Below are 26,077 nucleotides of genomic sequence, written 5' to 3' on the forward strand. Positions count from 1 at the left end.
TGGCTCTGACACACCTTCTGACCAGCTGATCAAGTTACCAATGCTGGAAGCATCACAGTTGATGTCAGGTGTCTTTCTGGTCCTGACAGAGGAGTCCCCCAGCTGAGTGTCTGGGTCCCCCTCTCCCCTGATGGCCAGGATTCTCTCCACCCCCTCAGTCCTCTCCTTCTGATCCTCAGAGCACAGCAGTGTTTGGAGGATGGCTTCACTGTGGGCATACCAAGCAGATATTCTCACAGTCGGCATTACAAGGTCCAGCACCCCCTTCCTCTGGGACTTGAGGCAGTCCAGCTGAAACAAGGCCCTTCGATCCAGGAGTGCTTGACTTTCACGTTGAACCAACATGGATAATACACTCCAATGATTAATTCCACAATGAATTGCAGATTCTTCCGGTTCTTTCCTTTCAGTCCATGCTTTGACACCCAGAGCCTGAGAAGTCTGTTCGCCGTGGTGAGCCAGCGGCTGTGGTTTACTGGTCCAATCTCCACTAGAGCTAGCCTTGCAGGAAGCTCTCCATCCCTGATTGCACAGACAATTTTATAGCCATAGCGTTGATCAGTTGAGAGATCTTCAATGGCCTTGTCAGACAGCTTGATCAGTGGAGGGCCAACAAAGATCCGGGTGAAGTTTGGATTGATATCCAATGCTGTAGCAGAAGCAAGGAGCTTTCCTATTGGCCCGGAAAATGTGTTGTCTGACAGAGTAGGGCCATCAAGGTGAACAATGAGATGGCGCAGGGGAAGTTCACCAGTGTGCAGGTTGCACACCAACCAGACCAGCTTTCTCCCCAGGTGCAGCTCCAGCTTCCGCATTACTCCAGCTTTCACACCAGTGTTGACATGTGTTGAGTCTCCTCCAATGGCCCACAAGGTCTTATCAAAACCCCTCTCTTTCAGCCAGGCAAACAGGACCTTAGCAATCTGCTCTGCATGTGACTCCTCTTTAGTTGCTTTCTCTGGGGTAAAGTGGAACAGATAGTAGCTACCAGGCTCACTAACAACACTATAGTGTTCTTCCTTGATCTTTGCAGGAAAAGATTGGACACTGCCCTCAGCTTCCATCATCACATTGGTCAGGTCAATCCGCCCATCAAAGAGGATGCAGGAGATCCCCCCCTCCTCCCTGCACTTCTCATCAAACTCTTCCCCCAGCTCTGCCATCAACTTCTCCTGTGCTCTATTGACCTTGTTCTTATCAATCACTTTACTTGTATTGTCTTCTGTGATGATTCCTGCATCAATCAGAGCTGCAGTTGCTATCGCTGCAGTTGGCCTCAGCCATATGCCATACCTTACACTAGCAAGGGCAATGTTTGGAATCTCATCATAGTTTTTCTGGACTACTATCTCATCATAGTAGTTCACAATGAAATAAAAACAATAATATACAGGTAAATATCCACTACAGACAGATATTAAGGTATTACACAGGTATTACAGAAAACCGTCAAAATATTCACTTCACATGTCACTATTTTCCTTCACATGTAACTCAGGCTAGCAATAGGTAAGTACACAAATCAATTAACAAATATAATATAAAACAAGGTAATTTACATCTAAAATTATTATCTATTTGTTCCTCAGGTTCCTAATCAAAAACGTACTTACTGGCAATGCCATAAGAAGAGAAGAGAAGACTGATGGATAAGGATTGCCAACCTCCTCAACATCGAGCTTTCAGCAACAAGATGGCTACAACTGCCGTCCCAACAGGAAGTTACCAAAATAAAAGCCCTAACTTCAAAATAAAAAACGTCTCTTTTTTTCCAGAAGAATAGCAAAATAATCAAAAATTTAATAATAATCAACTGCAAATTGATGTAGGTTAGGTTATCAGAATTTTTAAAAACCTCAGATTTGTGTTCTACACACCAAAATACGTAATATGAACACCCCTCTCGATTGATTTACAAAAAAAAAAAAGTATGGCCCGCCCTACTGGGCATGCAAGTGTGCAACTGGGCATACAAGTGTACCAAGGAAGCAATGGCATCCACGCATTATTTAACTAAATGATATTCGTTATACCTCAGAGTCTGTACAATGGGCATTTTACAAGGGGGGTTGTGTGGAGTGCACTTGTCCAAGTGTGTCCAATGTCCATGTCCATATGGAAAATAAGTTCCCTGGTGTGTGTGGCAATGTTGCTCTTTCATTTTGTCTGCCAGGAGCTTTAATCACAGCGATGGCATCATAACCAGCTCTCCACCCACATGATTCCTTTCCAGGGTGCGTCGTTGTTGTAGCAAGAAAAAAATATCTCCCATATACGTCTTTCTTTCACCCATGTACAATATTTTAAGCTTCAGCCCCAGGTCTCCAATCAAATCCATCGCATCTGCCTCGGATGGCATGAATAAATTAATAATTTATTTTTACAACCCTCCAAGTCTCACGGAGGGGCTCGTAGATAGATCACATGCATGAAACTAAAGAAGGCATGAAAATGCATGAAACCGAACACTAAATCTATGATTCAAATAGTCTTTTAAACATCATTTATTGCAAGCATTTCAGCATTTCGACGAAAGAGTGCAATTTAAATATGGTGAACCATAATTGTTCTGTTCCTGAATGCAAATCGGACTCACGGAATAATAGGAATGCGATAAATATCCGTGGATAAGAGGAGTCAGGTTCGTACCATATCCTGTTCATACATTCTAGTGTCCGCCGTGGATTTAACGCACATACAAACACATGGACGCTTCAATTTTTAGCAATACAAGCAAAAGTCTCGTATAATTTCTCATGTGGCTGCAGAACCAAACAAAAAATATATTTATAACATCACTCACCTGAAGGCTTCCATAGCTCCTACCTTCCAACATGATTAATAGTAAATATCATCATTTTAAACTTACCCTGTACATTCACAAGCCCCAGATATGTCCCCATCGGTGTTCAGTTGCACCTAATCCAGATACACAGTTCATTTATTGGTAGCGATGCGTCAGGGGTTTGTGTAGCACACACCCATTCACTTTGGCCTTGCACTGACTCACATAGTCGGGAGTTGAGAGTTATCCTGTTTGGTGAGCTGAGAAAGTTATCCAAGTCTTTCATTGTGCAGAGGCACAGCACTTTCTCTCAGGTACTTTTGCAAGTATTTTCGACTTCTTTTACAGCTTTGTGAGCCATTCCAGGTAAAAATCCTTATCTCCCACACATAATCTACTTTATGATGCCCTGAACGTCGCCGCTTCCTGGGGTTTCTGCTCATGTGTGCAAAGCATTCTGGGGCGGATCTCAGCAACATCAAGCTTGTACATCAACACCAGCAAGACTAAAGATAATCGGTGAAGAAAAAGAAAGTATTGACATATACAGAAAATCTTTAAAAATAGTATAGTCAGGTTCACTATGTCAATAAATTATATTTCATTCAAAATCATGGTAGATTAGCAAACCTATACATTTTTGGAAAGGTTATAGCATAAGGAAACTAAAAATCAATGTTTACATTTGGAGAGATACCTGTATGGCGGCCATTTTGGATTTTCAAAATGGCCACTGTAAAATACATATTTTGTTCTATTTCTGCCTCTAATTACCCTAAAAACTTTTTAAAATATACTAAACCTATATTTTCAGGGACAAGGAATCCAACGAAAGCATCAAATTAGTGCTATGGGGAATGGTAAGACACGAATCAAAGGTTTTGAATTGCAAAATACTGTCTTTATATTCGCGATAAGTTGCATAATCAAATACATGTTATCATTTTGTACAGGCAGTTAATAACATCAAAATGTGTCACAATAATTCATATCACCAAACATACACAGGCAGTCAGCAAAATCATATATACACATGCAGTCAGTATAACTTCACATCTACACAGGCAGTCAATGACAAAATATACACAGGCAGTCAATGGCATCAAACATACACGATTACAGAATATGTCATTTAGAGTTCGTCATCACTGTCCTGTGTGTCGTATCCGACAATATAGTCCGCATCGTTTTCACAGTCCGTTCCACACAAGCAAAGGTCGGTCAAATTGATTGGCAAATCGAATTGGTCGAATGGTCGATCGAATCGAATTCGATGAATCGAATCGAATTGAATCGATCGAATTGGTCGAATGGTCGAATGGTCGATCGAAGCGATTGGTCGAATGGTCGAATTGGTCGAATGGAATTGGTCGATTGGTCGAATCGAATTGGTCGAATTGGTCGAATCGAATCGATCGAATTGGTCGAATGGTCGATCGAAGCGATTGGTCGAATGGTCGAATTGGTCGAATGGAATTGGTCGATTGGTCGAATTGGTCGAATTGGTCGAATCGAATTGGTCGGAATTGGCAAATGTAAACATTGATTTTCAGATTTTCCATGTAATAACGTTTCCAAAAATGTATAGGTTTGCTAATCTACCATGATTTTGAACGAAAAAACATAGTGAACCTGACTCGTAGAGAGATTCAACTTTTTTAGGAGCTTTAGTCACGAATGATGGATGTTGTGAAGAGTAAATTAGAACGGCGTCTATGGACAGCGATGAGTAAAACGACCAAGATCTGGTCCAATCGTAACATCGACAAAGGCACTGAAGTCCACCTTGTCAAAGCTCTCGCATTTCCAATCGCAACGTATTCATCTGACAGCTGGAATATGATCGAAATAAATGTGCAACGTCTGGAGACTTTTGAGAATCGGTGATGGAGAAGAGTGCTGAGCGTGTCGTGGGAAAAGAGAAGCAACAACAGGTTTGAAAGAACTTGCCATGAATAACACATTTACTTAGCAGCGTCTAAAACCATTCACCGAACCTGGCACTTGGGCCACATTTGCTGAAGACGTGGTGCAAATTTGGAAAAAAAGAAAAATTGCATGTTGGGTAGAGTCGACAGGAAATGAGGAAGGGGTTTGCATCCCAGGTTAGATCAGATCAAGGTACTATGGAACCCATTGTAATGGACCTTCTCGATGCTGCTCAAGACCGTCGAAGCTGGCAGGACATAGTAGAGTCACTCGGTCTCGGACACGAGGCGATGGAAATCATCATCCTTCATCATCTCTTACTCTAAAGTCTAAATGGACCTTATGGAGCTTATTTAAAATCGCAAATTAAATCCTCATCTTGTATCACAATATTGTCTTATAAAATAAAAACGGACCAGTAGGGAATGCATAGTTATTTATTTATTTTTGACTGGAATGTCAAGTTTGCGTTTTTTAAGCAATGCATGTTTTGTGTTGTGCAGTGTTTCTTGCAAATGTTTATATAACAAATGTTAAAACGGATTTTTTATCATTCTGCGAGCTCTCAACCTTGCTTTTCCCTAACAATAGCAACGTGCATTGTGGGTACTTGCTGTTTAACAGAATTAAAAGTCTTACAAATTATTGCTGCTTAAAAACTAACATTGCAGCTGCGACTGGATTTGCTGTTTTTGTGTCTGCTTTATTAAGGTATCGCTGACGTCGAGTCTTTCATGTCGTGTTTCATGTTGATTGTGGTAGTTTGTGGAGACAGGATAAACGTGTGGTTTACACTGTACTCGAGTACGACCCCCTCCTCGACTCGTGCAACATGACCACCGATGACTGGGCCAAGATCGCCGAAGACATCAAGGTGGGTCCACTGTATTGGGGTTAAAAATAGCCAATGTGATTGATGCTGGGAGGCCTTCATCCGATGATGTAAATGGATGATGCGTTTTTGTTTAGAGTTGATATTTTGATGAGGGGGTGAGTTTTCACTATTTGCACGGTGCAGAGGACGCGTTGCAATGCTCGAGCCGTGACGCCAAAAGCAGCGAAATGAAATTTGGCATCAACTTTCCCTTTTTTTTTTTCTTTTTTTTTGTATACTGAATCGAGGCTCGTGAAAGAGCTAACATTTATTTCACAAACAAATCAACCAGACAAACAAAATGTACAAAAAGAGGGAGCGGAAGACAAGATGGGGAGAGAAGGGGAAGCACACAAGTGACAATGACGGCACCTGGCCCTGAGCCCGGAAACATGGCGATAAAAGACTGCCTTTATATATCTATTTATTTACTTTTAAGCAAATTGTTGTTTGTTTCCATCATTTCCTTATCTGCTTGGCAAAGGACAAAGATGTGGTGGGAGTGATCAGACTTTCATTCAGACTTTCATTACTCAGGGATTTTAAAGATGGTTGAGAAGGTTATTTATAAATACTCTAACCTTTATATCCCAAAGGTAATACTCTACTATACGTGGCCTATTAATTACCACAGTCATTGCAGTTTTGAAAACTGCAGGTTCATGCATGTGTATATTCAATTTGATAAAGTCAAAATTAAACAATGGATTCGATATTTTTATTTTTATTTTTATTTTTTGTATACAGAGTCGAGGCTCGTGAAAGAGCTAACATTTATCAAACAAACAAATCAAACAAGCAAACAAAGTATATAAAAAGGGGAGCGGTAGACAAGATGGGGAGAGAAGGGGAGGAAGCACACAAACACAACATTTGAGAGCAGGGACATCGGGAGATGTGTGGGAGGGAGAGGGCTTGGGGGGAGGCAGGATAGGTATAAAACGCAAGGACACCAAGGACTTCCAGGAAAGAAGTCGGTATTTCAAAAAAGTGGATTTGGGGTGAAATTAGCGGGGGTAGAAAAGATCAAGGTTTTGGATGGGGGAAGATAAGAGATGGTGGTGAACAGCTGTTTTAAAGACCTGGAGGGAGGAGTGGGATTGAAGGGAGTGGGGGAGTTTGTTCCAGAGGTGGGAGAAAAGAGGAATGAAGGAGTGAAGGTGAGCAGAGAGTCTTGATTTTGGCAGTTTAACCATAAGAGGGTTGCAGGCAGATCTTGTGCGACCTGTAGGAATATTTGGGGGACAGAGCACAGAGAGAGCTGGGGGAGCAAGGCCGGAGAGGAGTCGGTAGAAGACGGAAAGACCACCAACCTGCCTGCGGTGAATAAGTGAAAGGCCCTCGGAGATAGCGTCATCGCGGGAGATTCCAATGATTCTGAACGCTTTGGTTTCAACAGCAGCTTCCATCATTTCCAATGCTATTAATTTGGTATTAATGAATGAAATAATTGATTTAGTATTGATTACTGGACTCCAAACTGTAATGTAAGGCAAATAAGCATTGTGGCTGACAAGATGGCCGGCCTAGACTCTAGAAGTATGCACACTCGCCACTAAGCTGTCTAGCCTGGGGTTGGATCCCGACCGACCTATAAACTGCCATCCTGGTGTTTCACAGATAGGGCGATTCATCAATGTGTGTGCCATCCCTCTGATGGACGACGTTAAAACGGGATTTCTGTTAGTTGGTGGATATTTCAGATCCCACGGTGTTCTTCTTGAAGAGTAGGCGAGCCGTTGCCGGCATCATGAAGAAATTCCAAGTTCCTGCTCTAACCTACAGGGGGCGCTGCATCAGCTGCACATCCGTTTCCCCAGCCAATGATGCTACCCCGCAGCCTTGTGCTGCATACGGAAGAACAAGAACCACTGTGCGATTATATGACAAGCGATGATGTCAGCGGTGCCCCCTTTGCTCACGAAACAAGGGTGTCATTTTGGCTTTAAAACCTGTTTTTCATGTTCAGATGTTTGCTGCAAGTCTTTTTTAAATGGAAGTCCCATGGAAGTCACAGTTTGATGTTTAACTGCATTTCTAATTTTGGACACCAATGATGTCATAATGTGCGGAGTGAGATATCTCAAGTCAAACTAAAATACATTAATTCTGGGGAAATATATTAATCCATCCGTAAGGAGGAGTCCTTTGCTAGTTTGAGAAACAGAGGAAATCCTTAAGGAATTGTTATAATTCTTAAGGAAAGAAACATTAAACACACGTTCAATTTGAAATGTTAAACAAGGCCAATGATTGCAGTTCGTGGTTTGTATTTTCATCTTTTGCAGAAACATTATGAGGATTACGATGGCTTTGTTGTTCTCCACGGCACAGACACGATGGCGTACACAGCTTCTGCCCTGTCCTTCATGTGTGAACACCAGGGAAAGCCAATCATCCTGACGGGATCGCAGGTTGGTGCTCAATGTGTGCGGACCCATTCTCAACGCATAGAGCACATCATTCTGAGAACCCCAAACGGTCACATTTAAGGAAGCACAGTTGATAAGGCAATTGAAAGGAAATTTTGTTGGCTACTTCAGGTTTCCCCATAGAGACTTGTACAATTCCACTTCATTACTAGACCAAACTTGGTGGTGTAATGGTTAAAGGTTTTGTTAGGAGTCTGGAATGTTGGTGTTCGAACCTCGGCCCAGTCAGGGCAAAGACTTAAAAATGGTATGTGCTGCTTCCTTGCTTGATGCTCAGAATCCAAAAAAGATAGAGTATGGACAAACAACCATAAGTCGGTCATAATAGCACTGGCTTTGGTGGGCATAATGGCCTCCTGTTTTGAAATTCCTTACAAGGGAATTTGTATTATGATTATTATATTTGTTAAGTGGAAAGAGGGATTGTGGGAACCGATAGATAGTCTGATGAGAATAGTATAGGCCGTGTGGTTGAGTAGGGTAGATTTATTCCTGTATTAGGCATCTTTCAAAGATAAGTGGTATGTAATATTTGCACTGACGGAACAGTGACTGCAAATGAGGTGAGGTTGTATTGTGTAAAACCTTTTCTACAGGTGAGCCCAGGTGGAGGACTTGTTGCACCCGACAGGATAAGGCACATGGAAAGCGCTATGTGCTTAAATGGGCATTATCATGGGCCATTTTCCTAAAGGACTGCTGGCGAGGGCTGTATAGTGAGCTGTGGGGCCCTCGAGATGGAGTGGATGCTTTGTTTAAGGCACCACCCTCGCATGGCAGGTCAGCCAATGATTGGCCATATCCATACATACGCACGACAGATGACTTGGGCTTCTTGTTGGAGATCGGGCAGCTAGCTCTCTCTCTCTCTCTCTCTCTCTCTCTCTCTCTCTCTCTCTCTCTCTCTCTCTCTCTCTCTCTCTCTCTGCTTCATGGCTATTCAGAGACGGATGGCTGAGAGACCATGGACATAATCTTCCTCTCCATCCTCTTATCTCCTGCTCTGTACCGTACCTTAGTCCAGTGCCACACCAGCCTGCACGGCACCATCGGCCTGCAGCAGAGACCATCTCGTGCTTGCTCAAGTCACACCTGCCCCTTTGTTAATCGCTTGAATGCGGTATTTTGGCACCATTAATGGGGTGTAGTTTATTTGTGTAGAAGTTCCCATGTTCCCTTTTCCCCCTATTTAGGTCTGTAGACCGCCAGATCTGTTCTGTTTATTTATAGTCTTGTCCTTCCTCATCCTCCGTATACATTTTAATTAAACTACTTTATTTGTAAGAAACATTTTCCGGCCTCTTCCCTTCGCACACGCCCATACCAACCATCAAGTTTGGTTTATTTATTGAACAATCCTTGGTGTAACATACATTTCCTCTATTTACTCGTATGTGTGAGGAAAATCCACATTCTGAGGAACCCATACATTTGACATTCTATCTCAGAATTTACAAGCTGCAATTGACCAATATAACCTACCACTGACACAGTTTTCCATATGCACCAACCAGTTGACACAGTTTTCCATATGCACCAACCTGCTGGCTCCATCATTCACCCCTAACTCACTTCTAATGTGGGGTCTTTCTCGTCCGCCAACTGATGCCGGCAAACAGGACACCCAGCTCAACATCCATCCGAGGGAAGGCACACACATTGCCTGTGAAACATCAGGATGACAGTTTATAGCTGGGTCAAGTTTAAATATATTCAACCACTCTAATATTATTTAATTATTTAATAATGATTCTTAAACCACAATTTTACCCATAGTGATTCCTCTTGGTCACCGCCACTCGATAAACACTGACTTTGTGCATTTGCGTAAAGGTTATTCCATCTTGATAAGGTTAATGTGAAAGTGATCATGAGGGCACACGATTGGATGACGTTCCCGTATTGCATGCACGTGGATGCAGGTTCCAATTTCGGAAATGCGCAGTGACGGTCGAGATAATCTGCTGGGTGCTCTTCTCATTGCAGGACACTTTGTCATCCCTGAGGTTTGTTACCACACTCTGACGTAACTCGCATTCCTCTTCTTCTTCAGCGACTAGATTTCCATTGTCGAATTTAATTTAATTTTTTTACAGATATGCTCAAAACTTGATTTCCATTAATGCTGGATAAAAAGTCAAATCTTAACTAAAATGTGTGTGTTCTGCAACATTTCAGTGTAACCTTTTACTTGTGGTTGAAAAGTACGAAACAGTGAAACAAACCTCCTGGTTTCTAAACTCGCCATACCTTATCTATTTATTTATTTATTTAAACGTTCCGTCATAGTTGATGGAATTTGATTTTCTGCATGGTTATTTGGAGTTCTTTGGACCCACAAAAATGGCTCCTGAACTATTATAGGTCCAGACTTTCCTTCTTTGTTTATTTTCTGTCCGGCACCCCCTAAACAGGTGGGGCTCTACTTCCACCATAAGCTCTATCGTGGTAACCGAGTCACCAAAGTAGACTCCGGACGCTTCAAGGCTTTCCTGTCTCCGAACCTGCCCCCTCTCATCAATGCTGAAGTCAACATTACAGGTATGATGACCATTACAGGTGTGTGGCCTCTTAGATGACATGCACACCTGGTTTGTAGGGCATTCCAGTGCTCCAATCCAGTGCTGATGAGGAGGCAGCATTCATGCCCAAGTCAACATGTTGTGTAACTTTGAGGTGATTGAGTTCTCTGCACGATGCCATTCCTTTTGAAGGTAATGATAACGTTTTGATGACATAAGGCGTGAGGCTCGGTGAAGTCATTTGAGCATGGAGGCTACTTTATTTCATTGTATTCTTCAGATATGAATCATACATACTGTGGCCTAGATAGCCTGTGCGATGGGGAAAGGAGGGGATATGGGGGAGGGTTGTACAGGCTGTACTTGTACAGGCTGTACTTGTACATGCTGTACTTGGGCAGTGTTCTGCATGAGTCGATACATTCCAGAAATGTAGCTGTGGTGGACCAGCTTGGCATATTTTAAACACGAGAGCCGGAATGTAATTATATATGAAAATATAAACCACAAACACATATGATTACTTTTTGAAACAGTCGCTATTGCTGTTTACCATGAAACTGAAAGAGAGGAAACTTAGGGTGTGTTCAGTTACCAAGCAGCTAGCTATCACTTGCCATGCCTGCCGTTCCTCATGAACGGTTTCAAATGGAGTGCTTGCTTGAATGCTTGATCCATCTGGCGAGCGCTCCACAATAAACTTGGTAACTGAACACACCCCCGACATGCTTGAGGTCCGAACCTAGATCTCCTGTCATCTATATACCCCAGAGTGGATAATAACATGACACTTCCTGCCGCTCCCATACAAAGTGGGTTTAGTAGTAGCACAAATGCAGGGAACTCCAATGCCGTGTGACCATTAAAGGTCCCATGTAATTCAAAAGTTTCTGGTTAGTTATATATTAACTTGACCTTCCTAGTGAAGAAATCACCCATGTTTCTTTTTTAAAATCAACAATGGGATAATTAGACCAATATTTTGAACATTTGTAGTGCTTTTCACAACTTGCTATGCCCCGCCCCTCAAAAAAGTGGAGTTCAGCGAACCGCAGGTCACGTGACCGGTGACGTCATCTCCAGAACGAAGTCCATGCCATCTCGATTCGCTATGCTTCGGCCCGCGATCCGTTCCGTGTAATTTGTACGTACTCTACTTTTGATTTGCTTGATCTTGATCTGAGGTATGCTGAGACACATGTGTGTCACGCCTCTCCTCGTTGATAAGCGCGCAAGGTCGCTCCGTGGAGCGGCCTGCACGTATTCAACTATGTGTGAATTATATAAACTAGGACGTGCCCGTACGTGGGTGCCCGTGCCCGTGGGTACGTGGGTTACCCGTGGGAGGTAACTGTGATTAGTTTGGTAAATAAATCGCCATAGCTCGGTAACTACTTCTCCGATTACGTGCTTGCCCGTACGTGCGTGCAAAAAAACATGCGTTTACATGCAGTAACGACCACAGAACCCCCCCCCTCTATTTACATGAAATGGTTTGGTCCATTCGCAAAGCCAAAGCGAACGACCACAGAACCCCCCCCCCCCCCTCTATTTACATGAATGGTTTGGTCCATTCGCAAAGCCAAAGCGAACGGCGAACGGCTAAATCGCCATAGCTCGGTAACTACTTCTCCGATTAATATGAAACCTTGAAAAGGCACATCCTCAGGTCCCCAGCAATATACCTGGCAAGTTTCAAGTATATCGGACCCGTGGTTGTCGAGAAACAGCGGTCACAGACAAACACACACACACACACACACACACACACACACACACACACACAGAGATTACTGGAATTATAGATAGACTAGGGCATACCCGTACTATATATATATATCTAAAATTATATCCCCCCCCTCTATTTACATGAAATGGTTTGGTCCAAAGCGAACGGCTTGCGAGTGGTGACAATCCCCCCCCTCTATTTACATGCAATGGTTCGGTCCAAAGCGAACGGCTTCCGGAGTTTGGTAAAGAAATCGCCATCGCGTACACAAACGCGCAGGAAAGCGAATGAATCGCAAATTCGTTTTTATCAGTTGTAAAACATAGTTTAACGCCAACATAGTTTGCAAACGTGAAATAAATGAATACGCTGTCAAATGTGCCATCCGAGGCAGAGTGTGTCCTCCACGTTCGGCACACGCGATCGTTCGCTGCTCTCTGATTGGTTGAATCGTTTTTTGGACATAGCTCGGTAAGTAATTGTCCGATTAATATGAAACCTTGAAAAGGCACATCCTCGGGTCCCCAGCAATATACCTGGCAAGTTAAAAGTATATCGGACCCGTGGTTGTCGAGAAACAGCGGTCACAGACAAACAAACAAACGTACAGACGTACAGACGTACAGACAGAGATTACTGGAATTATAGATAGATAACAACTCACGGTCTGAGGTAACTCGACTAAAAATTATCCGATTTTCACCAAATAAAGTTTATGAATGGTTTCACAGACCCCTACTTCTCACTAAAAGTGGAAACAGAATGTAAATTGGAGTTAAAATAAGTGTTTGATTTGTATCAAGCAAATGCACGTGGAGCATGCTTGCGAGCGAGCTGCGTTCTGGAGGTGACGTCACATGGATTACGTCATCGGCTTTGAGGTGTGGGGCAGAATTTTTAGGGGCGTTCCCAAGTGGTTCGGTTTTCTTTCGTTTTTAATGTTTCAGAGTGAATATAACAAAAAAATCAATGCCATATTTGAATTCACCATAAAAAGACTCATTTGGATGACATCAAATGCATTTTGAGTGAGATTCCGTGTCTGTGGACCTTTAAACCGCCATACCAGTTTCACCGCTAGTCGGCAGATGTTCAGCGACGGTGGAGGATAAACCACAAACTGTCAAAGTTCCAAGCACACTTCCACATGCAAGGCCAGAGGCAAGACAGCCTCCCACATGATTAACCTGAAAAGGCCAATCGCTCTTGAGGGCAATTGATTTGGTGAGATGTAATTGGGCATCCTTCACATTTCCAAACATCCTGCACAATTTAAGTGTTTGTTTCGAGGAAATTCAAATGGAAGATTTATAAGGTTAACAGAAACACCCTACTGTATTTGCGATGTGTACAGTGAGCTGGGACATGGTATGGAGGCCAAACACAATGCACAAGTTCCGTGTTCACACCAACCTCAACCGTAATGTTGGTTTGCTGCGTCTCTTCCCAGGAATTACCTCGCACACGGTGTGCACCCGCCTCACAAGTTTGTTTAGCTTCTTCTTCCTCCACCTTGTCCATCTGCCTGTTTTTCCCATTCTTATTCCTCTTCCTTTTCTTCAAATTTTCTTGATGTTATTTCTCGATTACTGCTTCAGAAATATTTTAGATTTTCATTACACAATAATTCTGAAAGAGGTGGACCGTGAATGGAATCTCCAGTCATCCATATTTAGTCAGAGGACTCTTTGCTCAAATTGTCCTAACCTTTGGGGATGATGGTTGTGTGGGCAAATCGTACCTGGCAGGAGTAAATTCCCTGTCAGTGGATCAAGGGGTCTTACTCCTATTGAGAGGAGTGGTCCAAATTGTATGACCATGCATTGTGGCCCTCCGGGGGCATGATGCATGCGTTTGAATGACCATGTGCTTCAGCCTCGGGGTTGAGGCACATGTGTATTGTTATTGGGACAGCCTTGTTGACGTTGTGCCTTGGCCATGGGGTCAAGGTGCACGTCCAAGGCTGTTCAAATGTTTGACTTTTTACCTTTTTTCATCGTAAAAAAGGCAGGCCCTAGCGCGGGCCCTAAAAGCGCACTACCGTAACTGTTACAGCTGCAGCCTCCGATTACACAACTGCTTCCACTCATTCCCATCCTCAGATTCGGGCTTTTCTGCAGCCACCAATGCAGGCCATCGTGCTAGAAACGTACGGCACTGGCAACGCGCCTGACAAGCGACCCGATCTACTCGAGGAGTTGCGGGCGGCCACTGACCGTGGTGTATTAATCATAAACTGCACGCAGTGCCTTTGTGGGAGTGTCAGCGAGAGCTACGCCACTGGAAAGGTGTCACCCCTCAGCTACTAGGCCACTGCAACATCTTTTTGTAATTTCTAATGTTAATATCAATGACTATTGTTCATGAATCTCACAACAATATTCTCCACAAGCCCTTTCTCCAGTTAATGTTACTTTAGCCGTGAAGGCATGTTGCTCTTGCTGTGGACGCTCCCCATTGCAGGCCCTGTTGCATTGCGGCGTGATCCCTGGAGGAGACATGACACCAGAAGCCGCCCTGGCCAAACTCTCGTATGTCTTGGGGAAAAGCGAGTTGAGCATAAAGCAACAAAAGGAGGTGGGAGAGGTTTTGAAATGGGCATTGTGTAAAATGTGGACGATTTAAGATTTGACGAGAAGGGGTCATTTAGCTCCACTAGTTATGAAGCCAACTGTTCACACACGATCATACACGAATGTGGAGTTTACCTGTCATGTGTTTTCTCACACTGATACAGGAAACCTTACTATGAATGACCATTTCATTTGCACAAATGCAGGTAGCCATTGTATTTCATTCAGCCGAGGCTTCTGGGAAAGCAGGGTTAACATGGTGACATTAAAGCATTAGCTGAGCCTCGTATAGGTCCAAGTTGAAATTCTACCTCATAGCTTTAGTTCAGATACTTATGGGCAATTCCACGGTTACTCACATTACATATACATATATAGATGCATTAATGTAATGGATGTAATGTGAGTAACCGTGGAATTGCCCATATAGACGTTTAATCCTGGCTCTTTCACATTATTTGGATACAATGCAGATTGCTGGTTTTCTTCCAATGTTGGTCATGTGTGCCAATACATTCTTCAGACATTAATCATCGCACACTTTGGCCAGGTAGCCTGTGAGACAGTGGCCCTGGGGGGTGGGGTGGGGGGGGGGGGCAGGGAGATGGGTTGTTTGTGTACAGGATGTACCTGTTGTGGCCGGTTGATTGTGCAGATGGTCACATGATCATGTTTTATTGCATAATAGCCAGTTCCACTGTCAAGTATTTTTTACCTGTACAGTATTTGCAATATTTGTACAATATAACCTAAAATAAAACCATGGTAGTGTGAATCATGAATCGTGTGTAATTTGGCTGGATTTTCCTTGTTTGGTGTAAAAACGGTAAATTAATAAATCGTCTGATTGGGGTGCAGATACTCCACGAGAATCTTCGGGGAGAGATGACCACAGTGGACTCGGCATCCAAATTCTCTCTGAGGGACAGCAGCTTCTTATGCCTCGTTGCAAACGCCATTGGAGCAAATCGAACAGAGGTAATCTACTTTAAATGGATGAGGTGTGTGTGTGTGTGTGTGTGTGTGTGTGTGTGTGTGTGTGTGTGTGTGTGTGTGTGTGTGTGTGTGTGTGTGTGTGTGTGTGTGTGTGTGGCATGTTTTTTGTGGATTTCTACTGGAGCTTTCTGGTGTGGAATGTGAAATACCAAAATTATTGTCATCATCTCCTGAGTTGATTTGGCTAATTAACTACAAATAATCCAGAAGAATTCCCATGTTTCAAAACATGTGCTATGTTAAGGTGTATAGAGCAGCTTAATAGGTCCTGCCACGGCATTGCATTATAATTACAAAATAAATAACAAAAACAATGATAACATTGCAACAAAGCATATATTAATAATCTAAACAATAATAATAGTTGCATAATTTGGCAATAATCATAATGAATGTATGATCCCCCTATACTCCTCCCCTCATACACACTCCGCCCTCCGCCCTGGCCCAAACACATCTGTGCTTGTTGAAACACAAGCTAATGAGCAAGCAGTACGGCAGGCAGGTATGCTCCATGGTTGTTGAGTCTAATGAAAATTTGGTCGAATGGACCAGGGGGCCCACTGGCATTCAGAAAATCAGGAAGTTTTGCGAAGAAAATCAGTAACAACTAAATTCAATGCCAGCTTGTTAGATTTTCTTCCTCCCCCCTACCCCCCCCCCCCCCGCTTCCCCTCACCCCCCCCCCCCCAAAAAAGAAAACAACCTACGTAGTTTTGCAATCACCATTAGATAAATAAAGTGTGCAAATCTTCCTCTTTACCCCCTGGTGAGGGCTTTTTCATCAGTTAAATCAAGTGGATAATTTTGCACAACAGCAATATCCACAAGTGCAGTTGTGCATTCATTCTCCAGCAATTCTTTCCTCTTGTTTTGGTACCACTGTTGTCTGTCAACAGGAGCTCGAGAGTGTGAGAGATGCACTTGTGCCAGTCTTGGCGTGTGCTGCAGCCAAGACTGGAGACCTGGAGACCCTGCAGAGATTGCAGCACATGGTAACGTTCTGTACAGTGCATTCAGGAAGTATTCAGACCCCTTCACTTTTTCACATTTTGTTATGTTGCAGCCTTTTGCTGAAATCGTTTAAATTCATTTTTTCCCTCATCAATCTACACTCAATACCCCATAATGACAAAGAGAAAACAGGATTTTAGAAAGTTTTGCAAATTTATTAAAAAGAAAAAACTGAAATATCACATTGACATAAGTATTCAGACCCTTTGCTATGACACTTGAAATTTATCTCAGGTGCCTCCCATTTCTCTTGATCATCTTTGAGATGTTTCTGCACCTTGATTGGAGTCCACCTGTGGTAAATTCAATTGATTGGACATGATTTGGAAAGGCACACACCTTTCTATATAAGGTCTCACAGCTGACGATGCATATCAGAGCAAAAACCAAGCCATGAGGTCGAAGGAACTGACTGCAGAGCTCAGAGACAGGATGGTGTCGAGGCACAGATCTGGGGAAGCCTACAAAAAAATCTCTGCTGCATTGAAGGTTCCCAAGAGCACAATGGCCTCCATAATTCTTAAATGGAAGAAGTTTGGAACAAGCAGGACTCTTCCTAGAGCTGGCCGCCCGGCCAAACTGAGCAATCGGGGGAGAAGGGCCTTGGTAAGAGAGGTGACCAAGAACCCGATGGTAACTCTGGCTGAGCTCCAGAGATCCTGGGTGGAGATGGGAGAAACTTCCAGAAGGACAACCATCACTGCAACACTCCACCGATCTGGGCTTTATGGCAGAGTGGCCAGACGGAAGCCAAACAGTTCAATCTTGGTTTCATCAGAACACAGAATCTTGTTTCTCACAGTCTGAGAGTCCTTTAGGTGCTTTTTTGCAAACTCCAAGTGGACTTTCATGTGTCTTTCACCGAGGAGTGGCCTCCGTCTAGCCACTCTGCCATAAAGCCCAGATCGGTGGAGTGTTGCAGTGATGGTTGTCCTTCTGGAAGTTTCTCCCATCTCCACACAGGATCTCTGGAGCTCAGCCAGAGTGACCATCGGGTTCTTGGTCACCTCTCTTACCAAGGCCCTTCTCCCCCGATTGCTCAGTTTGGCCGGGCGGCCAGCTCTAGGAAGAGTCCTGGTTGTTCCAAACTTCTTCCATTTAAGAATTATGGAGGCCACTGTGCTCTTGGGAACCTTCAATGGAGCAGAGATTTTTTAGTGGGCTTCCCCAGATCTGTGCCTCGACACAATCCTGTCTCTGAGCTCTGCAGGCAGTTCCTTCAACCTCATGGCTTGGTTTTTGCTCTGATATGCATTGTCAGCTGTGAGACCTTATATAAACAGGTGTGTGCCTTTCCAAATCATGTTCAATCAATTGAATTTACCACAGGTGGACTCCAATCAAGGTGTAGAAACATCTCAAAGATGATCAAGAGAAATGGGAGGCACCTGAGATAAATTTCAAGTGTCATAGCAAAGGGTCTGAATATTTATGTAAATGTGATATTTCAGTTTTTTCTTTTTAATAAATTTGCAAATGTTTCTAAAATCCTGTTTTCTCTTTCTCATTATGGGGTATTGAGTGTAGATTGATGAGGGAAAAAATGAATTTAAACGATTTCAGCATAAGGCTGCAACATAACAAAATGTGAAAAAAGTGAAGGGGTCTGAATACTTTCTGAATGCACTGTGTTTTTTTTTGCAGAATAACAGCACTTTTTATGTTCAGTCCCACCATTTTAGGTAGAAGTGAGGGAATTATCATAAAATGTGTTTTTGGAGTTATATTCTATACATTCCTGAACCACTGGATGGAATGAGTTGAAAACAGCCAAGTTTACTCGCGGACTGCACAGGGCTGTGTGCGTAGGGAAACAAAGTTTTTAGGAGACAGTCCCTGCTTCAGGGTGTGGGAAGACCCTCATTTTCTCAATGTAAATGTTTATCGTATAGTGCCACCTGGTGGAAGCCGGAATTACAAATCCAAGTAAAATACATCACAGACGTCAGAAAGCAGGGGAACTACGGACGGGTTTTTTGCTGGTGGTGCAAAATGTAAATAAACATTGGCCAAAGCATTCAGTTCACACTCCAGAGGAAGAAGAAGAAGAAGAAGAAGCAAAAACATTTGCTAATCCGGAGGTTAATACAGCGATAAAAATAAGCATTAAATTTTACACTTTCAAACGTTTAATTAAACACATTGTTTAAAATTTGAAGGAGATTCAGTGCTGATTTGAAGAAGGAGAAGAAGGCAGTGAATTTCCTGCAGATTGTCCTGGCTCCAAGATCAACATGACGATGAAAATTAGCATTAAATAAGATTGGCGGGTGGAGGTGACGTGGAGGTGACGTGGAGGTGACGTTTTGCAAGTTTGCACAAGTTTCTCACGAAGACGCCATGATTGCGACAAAGAAAAACTCCAGTCGACGTATTCCTTTTGTCATGGCCTACGATTTGACAACTGTCCATATTACCAGATCTGTCAGGGAGAATTTCAGTTTTCTCCAGACTGATGAAGCCACTCTGGAGATATTTGGTGACAGTTCCATTTTGGTGGCTTTCAGGAAAGTAAAGAACATTGGAACAAACCTTGTTCGCTCTTTCTTTTGCACCAATAATGGGAAACAGTATGATCAGGTACAATGAGATGTCATCGCCCCAGATGTAAAAACGTCATCGCACGTCGTAAGACACTATTAAAGGCCTGAGAGGGAAATGGCATGTCAAAGGATACTTTGATAACACTTCCCACAACATTATATATATATATATATATATATATATGTAGCCATTTGAGGTGGAGTGTAGAGGGTATATTGGCAGTTCCTTTTCGGCATTTCTTGCTCGGCTTGGAGTGTGTGGACAGAAAGCAGGAGGATGTGTGACAAAGTTGCCCAGGTTGCCTTGAAAGGCTCACTTTGGATATGGAGGAAGTTTATGGCGGCACGTCGAACTGTGTAGGTTGAGGTTGTGGGTGGTGCTTCATTTCAGTCTAAAGGGGTGGTGACTGAACACGGAAGTGGTGTGTGTGTGTGTTGCAGGAGTGGGTGTGGTTTTGCATGAATGTGTTTTTGTTTGAGTGGTGCATGTTGTAAGGGTGGTTGTCGGTTGTTGTTGTTTTTTGGGGGTGTGAGTGAGTGGATGAGGAGCAATGGATTCTGTAAGTGGAGGCAGTTTTGTTGTTGTAGTCTGTGTTCTCACTGGCTTGGGGTGGGGGAATATACGCATCCAGGTGTAGCTGCTGCATGTGGAGGCGTATGTGCCCCTGCTGGCCCACCTTAGCTGACCGTATTGAGGTTGAAGGGCCGAAACGGGATGATGCTGAGGACCTCGACTGAGGCCACGGTCAGTGAGACACACTTGTGAGACACTGAGACAGACACAGACACACACACACTGAGATACACACACTTGTGTTTTGAAACTATATATATATATATATATATATATATATATATATATATATATATATATATATATATATATATATATACTGTATATATATATGCCTTGTCATATGACCATTGCAACCAGCTCGACATTGGCGAGATTGATGCCTGGCAGACAAAGTGGCACTTAGAGGTGAAAGTTATTTTTCAGCTTGGCAGTGCAGTATACACCCCCGAGGCATTCATGTTACATTTCAAGCCTTTCCTCATTCCAATACATCATGCGGTCTATTACACACCAACTCGGTGATATATAATACCTGTATTACTATTGATAATGTCTTATGTTTGGACTTCTCATTACTTCGACAAAGGGCCACCGACATCCAAAACCGATTTTACTTACCTATTACATTGAATATTTTAACCTTTACTTTTCCTTTGACTATACTATATACCAATACACACTCCCTGGTTAATGTCGGGGTTGCATTCCTGGAAAATTTGACTTAAAGCGAATCCATTTTCCCATAGGAAATCATGTTTAAAGACGAATTACCTTCCTTGTGGCCCTGCTCGGGAATATGTTCTGTAATGGAATAAAATAGAAGTTTATATAGATGCACATATTTAAATGTTATTTTAATATAAAGTATAAATAATAGGTATACTCCCCAGAGATTATTGTAAAGCTAGCTCCTTGTGAGGACTTCGGGGCAGATTGATCTTCGCTTCTTCATCCACAGATGAAACTGTAGGTAAAACTGGATGTGTAGACTCTTGTGTGTAGTTTTGTCGTTAACATTTGGTGGGGGGTGGGGGGGTTGTTTCGAAAGAAAGGACTTCTTCATCAGCTCGATGTGGTTCTACCGGAGGTGTATTAAACCTTTATTTGACAAATCTTCAATTGGCACACGACACAAAATCGGACGTCGCCACGTCCTTCTATGGGTTAACATTGCTGAGCATCGTTTAGTTATCTCCTTAGTAAATGTATTAGAGTAAAAGTGAGGTAATTTAATGGTATTAGATGTGCGCCACTTTATGTATAGATAGACACCATCCATCCTTCCTCATGTGTGTCTAAAAATCGCGATTCCTTTTAATCCCTACTTGATGTTCTACCCTCTGTAATTGGTCTTTTATGTTCTTTTTAGCATTTGGGTGGGCCATCGGCCTGTAGTTTAGGTGGGAAAAGCCACCTTCACCATCCTGGCGGCCCCCACAGAACCAGCACCATCTGGGTGGAAGGTTAGGGAAGGGTCGCCCCAACCACAGACTGAACTCCGGTCCAATGGTGAGTGAGAGGTGCGGTACGTCATGACGCAAGGTGGGAGGCAGAAACTATAAATACATGGGCACCTGGAGGGAAGCAGGGGATGCCCGGGAACCACCCTGTGAAAAGCTGTTCCAAGTCTGCAGGAGATGCCCGAGAACCACCTTGATAAAGGCCGCATCCCGTCACCAAAGCTGCCTCATGAAAGCCATGCCCCACAACCATCCTGCCACACCTCTCCTCCTCCTCCTCCTCCTCACAAGGCGGACATCTGCAAGGACATGCCTGGGCTGCCACCCAGCATCAGCTCACGCTGTGGCATGCCGACACAGCTCGGATATTTCCTGTCATGTCACCTCTATCGGTTGTATATGTCATTTGGTATGACTGGATCCATAACTTAGATAATTAACGAATCTTCTAATCATTCGTTGGTTTTGTGTGCATGGTATCGGTAGTGGATGAGGGTTTTTGGTTGAATCATTATTGTTATTGCTTCCTCCATATTCCCGTCCACCGTATGACCGTTATTATTAAATATACCTGGTATCGGAGTGAAATCAGGCAGTCGTGATTTGCTACTGCAATTTGGCATGTCTGTTAAAGGACTGATTGGTACAACGCACAGCACCTTATAACAAGACCGTGCTGCATGCCTCACCGGCTCCGCTACACCGTTAGAGGTCAGGCGGGCGGCACCGAATCAGCTGGCTCGATGGTCCCAACCACACAGTATCGTGGTAGTAAACGAGTGATCCAGCTTGGGGCCATTGAACCAGTCGGCTATTGCAGCTATTGACGTGGCATGCCGGGATTCGTACCAGGACACTGGGACTACCCACAACAGCAGAACCTTGCGACTTATAGCGAATCTGTTCCCGACTTGATCTCGGGTGTTAAAGCGAAACAACGTTGACCGGGCGACATTATACGGGATCTACTTGTATATAATATGTACAGTATATATATATATATATACATATATATATATATATATATATATATATATATATATATATATATATATATATATACATACATACATACACTGCCGGTCAAAAGGTCAAAAGGTCACCTCAATTTTTCTAGTTTTTATTGAAATTTACGCAGTTTAATGTCTCAATGTACTCTGAAATTAAGCATAGAACAAATAATAATCAATTAGAGACAAAAAAATAAATTATAGAATCATTTTGTTTAACAAAATTTAATTTAAATTTTTGACTCAGCAAAGTAGCCACCTTTTGCAGATATAACCGCCGAACACACTCGTGGCATTCTTCCTACAATGGAAATCAAATATTGTTCGGAAAGTTCTTCCCAACACAGTTGCAGAAGTTCCCACAAACGTGTTGCACTTGTAGGTTGCTTTGCTTGCACCCTTCTGTCCAGTTCATCCCAAACCAGCTCGATGGGGTTTAAGTCTGGAGACTGTGCTGGCCATTCCATGATTTGAAGCCTACTGTCTTGTTCTTTTCCTCGAAATATATATATATATATATATATATATATATATATATATATATATATATGTATATATATATGCATATATAATAATAATAATAATAATAATAATAATAATAATTCATTTATTTTGTATAGCGCTTTTCCAGAAGCCCAAAGGCGCTTTGACAGAGTGGAAAACATAATGCATAACAATACATGAAAACAACAATTGCAAAAAGACTTATTTGTATGTATATAGTATAGATTTCCGGTGTGTAGCTTGGTTTAGAATAGGTACACCATATCCCTGCGTGTCGTAAGAGGCGACGAAGAGGGTTGGTGTCAGGAAGGACATCCGGCCATAAAAACATTGCCTCAAAAAGAGAACCATGACGATTACAACTACATATGGGCAGGGTACAGCCCGAAGTGGAGATCGGTTTCTGAGGTTTGGGACATGGAATGTAGGGACAATGACAGGGAGATCAGGAGAAGTGGTGGAAGTATTGATCAGAAGAAGAGTGGACATATGTTGTGTGCAAGAGACGAGATGGAAGAGAAGTGGTGTGAGAATGGTGAAGGGTAGGCAGATACAGAAATGCAAGTTTTTGTGGCAAGAGTGTCCGGAAGGCGTGAATGGTGTTGGTGTCCTGTTTTCTGAGGAGTTTGTAGACAGTGTGGTGAGTGTGACTCGAGTGAGTGATAGGTTGATGATGGTGAAAATGATGATTGGAAAGCTCTTGGTGAACGTCATCTCGGGATATGCTCCGCAGGTTGGTCGGAGCGATGAAGAGAAAGACAAGTTCTGGTGTGCGATAGAGAAGCTGATGGAAAACGTGAAAGATGAGGAAGTTGTTGTGGTAGGAGGAGACCTAAATGGACATGTGGGAAGGAGTATGGACGGTTTTGAGGGAGTTCATGGGGGTTACGGATATGGTGTGAGAAATGGAGAAGGTGAAAGGATTTTGGAGTTTGCTGATGGAGCTGATTTGTTGATTTGTAATACTCAGTTCCAGAAAGAGGATAATAAGCTTGTTACATACACGTCAGGTGGATCGACCACAACCGTTGACTACCTGATGGTGCGTCAGTGAGATAGGGGCACCTCCGGGACACAAAGGTGATCCCGGGGGAGAAGGCTGTTTCACAGCACCACTTGGTTGTCTGCGACATATGGGTGAAAGGTGTGAGGAGAGCTCGGCGGGTGAAGTACCAACCGAGAATGAAGGTGTGGAGGTTGAAAGAGGTAAGGGAGGCATTAAAAGAGAGGCTGCATCTGGTAGAGGATGATGTGGTTGAGCTTGAAAGTGGTTGGATGTCAATGAAAGATAGTCTGTTGGGAGCCGTTGGTGAGGTATGTGGATGGACAAAAGGACCACCGAGGCACTCGGAAACATGGTGGTGCGATGATGAAGTTGGAAAGAGGATTGACGAGAAGAGGAAGAAGTTCAAGGAGTGGCAGAAGGCGAAGGGTACGGGAGCAGAAAAAGCAGAGCATGAAAGTTATAAAGCAGCCAAGAAGGCTGCAAAGAAAGAGGTAGCAAAGGCGCAGGAGGCATGCAGGAAAATGTTCGGAGAACGCTTTGATTCGGAAGAGGGTCAGAGAGCGGTATTCAGGATTGCAAAGCAGATAGCGAAAGAGAGGGGTGATGCGATTGGGGTGAGTTGCTTGAAGGATGAAGTGGGACAAATCGTTGTGGACCCAGATGGAATTAAAGGAAGATGGAAAATATATATGGAAATGCTGTTGAATACAGAGAATGAATGGGATGGCAACATAGAGAGTAACCCAGTGTTAGGACCGGCAGAGAAGATAACTGAGAAGGAAGTTGAGGAAGCGATAAAAGCAATGAAGAGTAGAAAAGCGGGAGGGCTGACGGGAGTTGTGGGAGATATGTTGAAGGCAGCAGGAAGTTGGGGTGTGAAGAGAATGACAGAGATCTGTAATCTGGTGGTGAAAGAAGGCCGCATTCCAGTGGATTGGGAACTGAGTACCCTCGTCCCTCTATACAAGGGGAAAGGTGACCCTCTGGAGTGTGGCTCGTACCGAGCGATAAAGTTATTGGAGCATGGAATGAAGGTATTGGAAAGGGTGTTGGAGAGGAGGATAAGGAAGATGGTGAAGATCGATGAAATGCAGTTTGGATTTATGCCAGGAAGAGGAACGACAGACGCGCTCTTTATTGTGAGGCAGTTGCAGGAGAAGTACACGGAGAAGAGGAAGAAGTTGTTTCTTGGGTTTGTTGATCTGGAGAAAGCATTCGATATGGTTCCACGCGAAGTATTGACATGGGCATTGAGGAAGTTAGGAGTGGAGGAATGGTTGATCAGATTAGTGATGGCAATGTACAAAAGAGTGCGCACAGCTGTAAGGACGAAGGACGGGAACAGTGGTGAGTTTGAGGTGAAGGTGGGAGTGCATCAGGGGTCGGTAACAAGTCCACTACTATTTGTAGCTGTGATGGAGGTGCTGGCTCAGAACGTAAAGGAGGGTTTACCGTGGGAGTTGTTGTATGCAGATGATCTGATGTCGATTGCGGAAAGTATGGATGGACTGAAGGAAAAGATGAACAAGTGGAAGGAATGTATGGAGAGAAAAGGTCTGAAGGTGAATATCGGAAAGACGAAGGTGATGGCAAGTGGCAAAGCATGTGGTGAGGTGGAAAGAACTGGGAAGTGGCCATGTGCTGTGTGCAGGAAGTGTGTTGGATCGAACTCCATTCAATGTACAATGTGCGCTGAATGGGTTCATCAAAAATGCAGTGGTCTGAGAGGGTCATTAACCAGTGTGGCAGCTACATTCAAATGTAAGGTGTGCACAGAGGGAGTTGCAGATGGAGGAAATGTTGAGTTGGATCTTGGAGACGGCGTGAAGCTGGAAGGTGTGAAAACATTTTGCTACCTCAGAGACATGCTGAATGGAGAAGGTGGATCAGACTCGGCAACGGTTGCTCGAGTGAGATGTGCATGGAAGAAGTTTCGGGAACTGAGTGGCGTGCTGACGAGGAGGGGAGTGTCGTTGAAGCTGAAGGGAAAGGTGTATGCTGCATGTGTGGGAAGTGTTATGATTTATGGGAGCGAGACATGGGCAATGAATGTCGAGCAGCAACGAAGGCTGGAAAGGGTGGAAATGCGAATGGTTCGGTGGATGTGCGGAGTATCGTTGAGA

The 26,077-nt window shown here is 43.4% G+C and overlaps 1 protein-coding gene across 6 annotated transcripts in view; it reads left to right on the top strand.

The window, feature by feature from the left end:
• The window catches only part of ASPG (asparaginase), a 76,103-nt gene that overhangs the window by 20,201 nt on the left and 29,825 nt on the right, over positions 1-26,077 (top strand). For 3 of the 6 annotated variants that reach the window (XM_068132946.2, XM_068132949.2, XM_068132947.2), the window contains exons 3-11: positions 5,477-5,588; positions 7,877-8,002; positions 9,943-10,026; positions 10,435-10,561; positions 13,626-13,738; positions 14,374-14,559; positions 14,735-14,848; positions 15,703-15,822; positions 16,740-16,835. In XM_068132946.2, coding sequence (XP_067989047.1) covers positions 5,477-5,588; positions 7,877-8,002; positions 9,943-10,026; positions 10,435-10,561; positions 13,626-13,738; positions 14,374-14,559; positions 14,735-14,848; positions 15,703-15,822; positions 16,740-16,835 — 1,078 coding nt within the window. The remainder of the gene's footprint in view (positions 1-5,476; positions 5,589-7,876; positions 8,003-9,942; positions 10,027-10,434; positions 10,562-13,625; positions 13,739-14,373; positions 14,560-14,734; positions 14,849-15,702; positions 15,823-16,739; positions 16,836-26,077) is intronic. The other 3 variants (XM_068132948.2, XM_078768939.1, XM_078768937.1) reach the window with 1 other exon arrangement.

The sequence above is a fragment of the Myxine glutinosa genome, unplaced genomic scaffold, assembly GCF_964187855.1.
Source record: "Myxine glutinosa unplaced genomic scaffold, kmMyxGlut1.1 SCAFFOLD_720, whole genome shotgun sequence".
In the NCBI taxonomy this organism is placed as follows: domain Eukaryota; kingdom Metazoa; phylum Chordata; class Myxini; order Myxiniformes; family Myxinidae; genus Myxine; species Myxine glutinosa.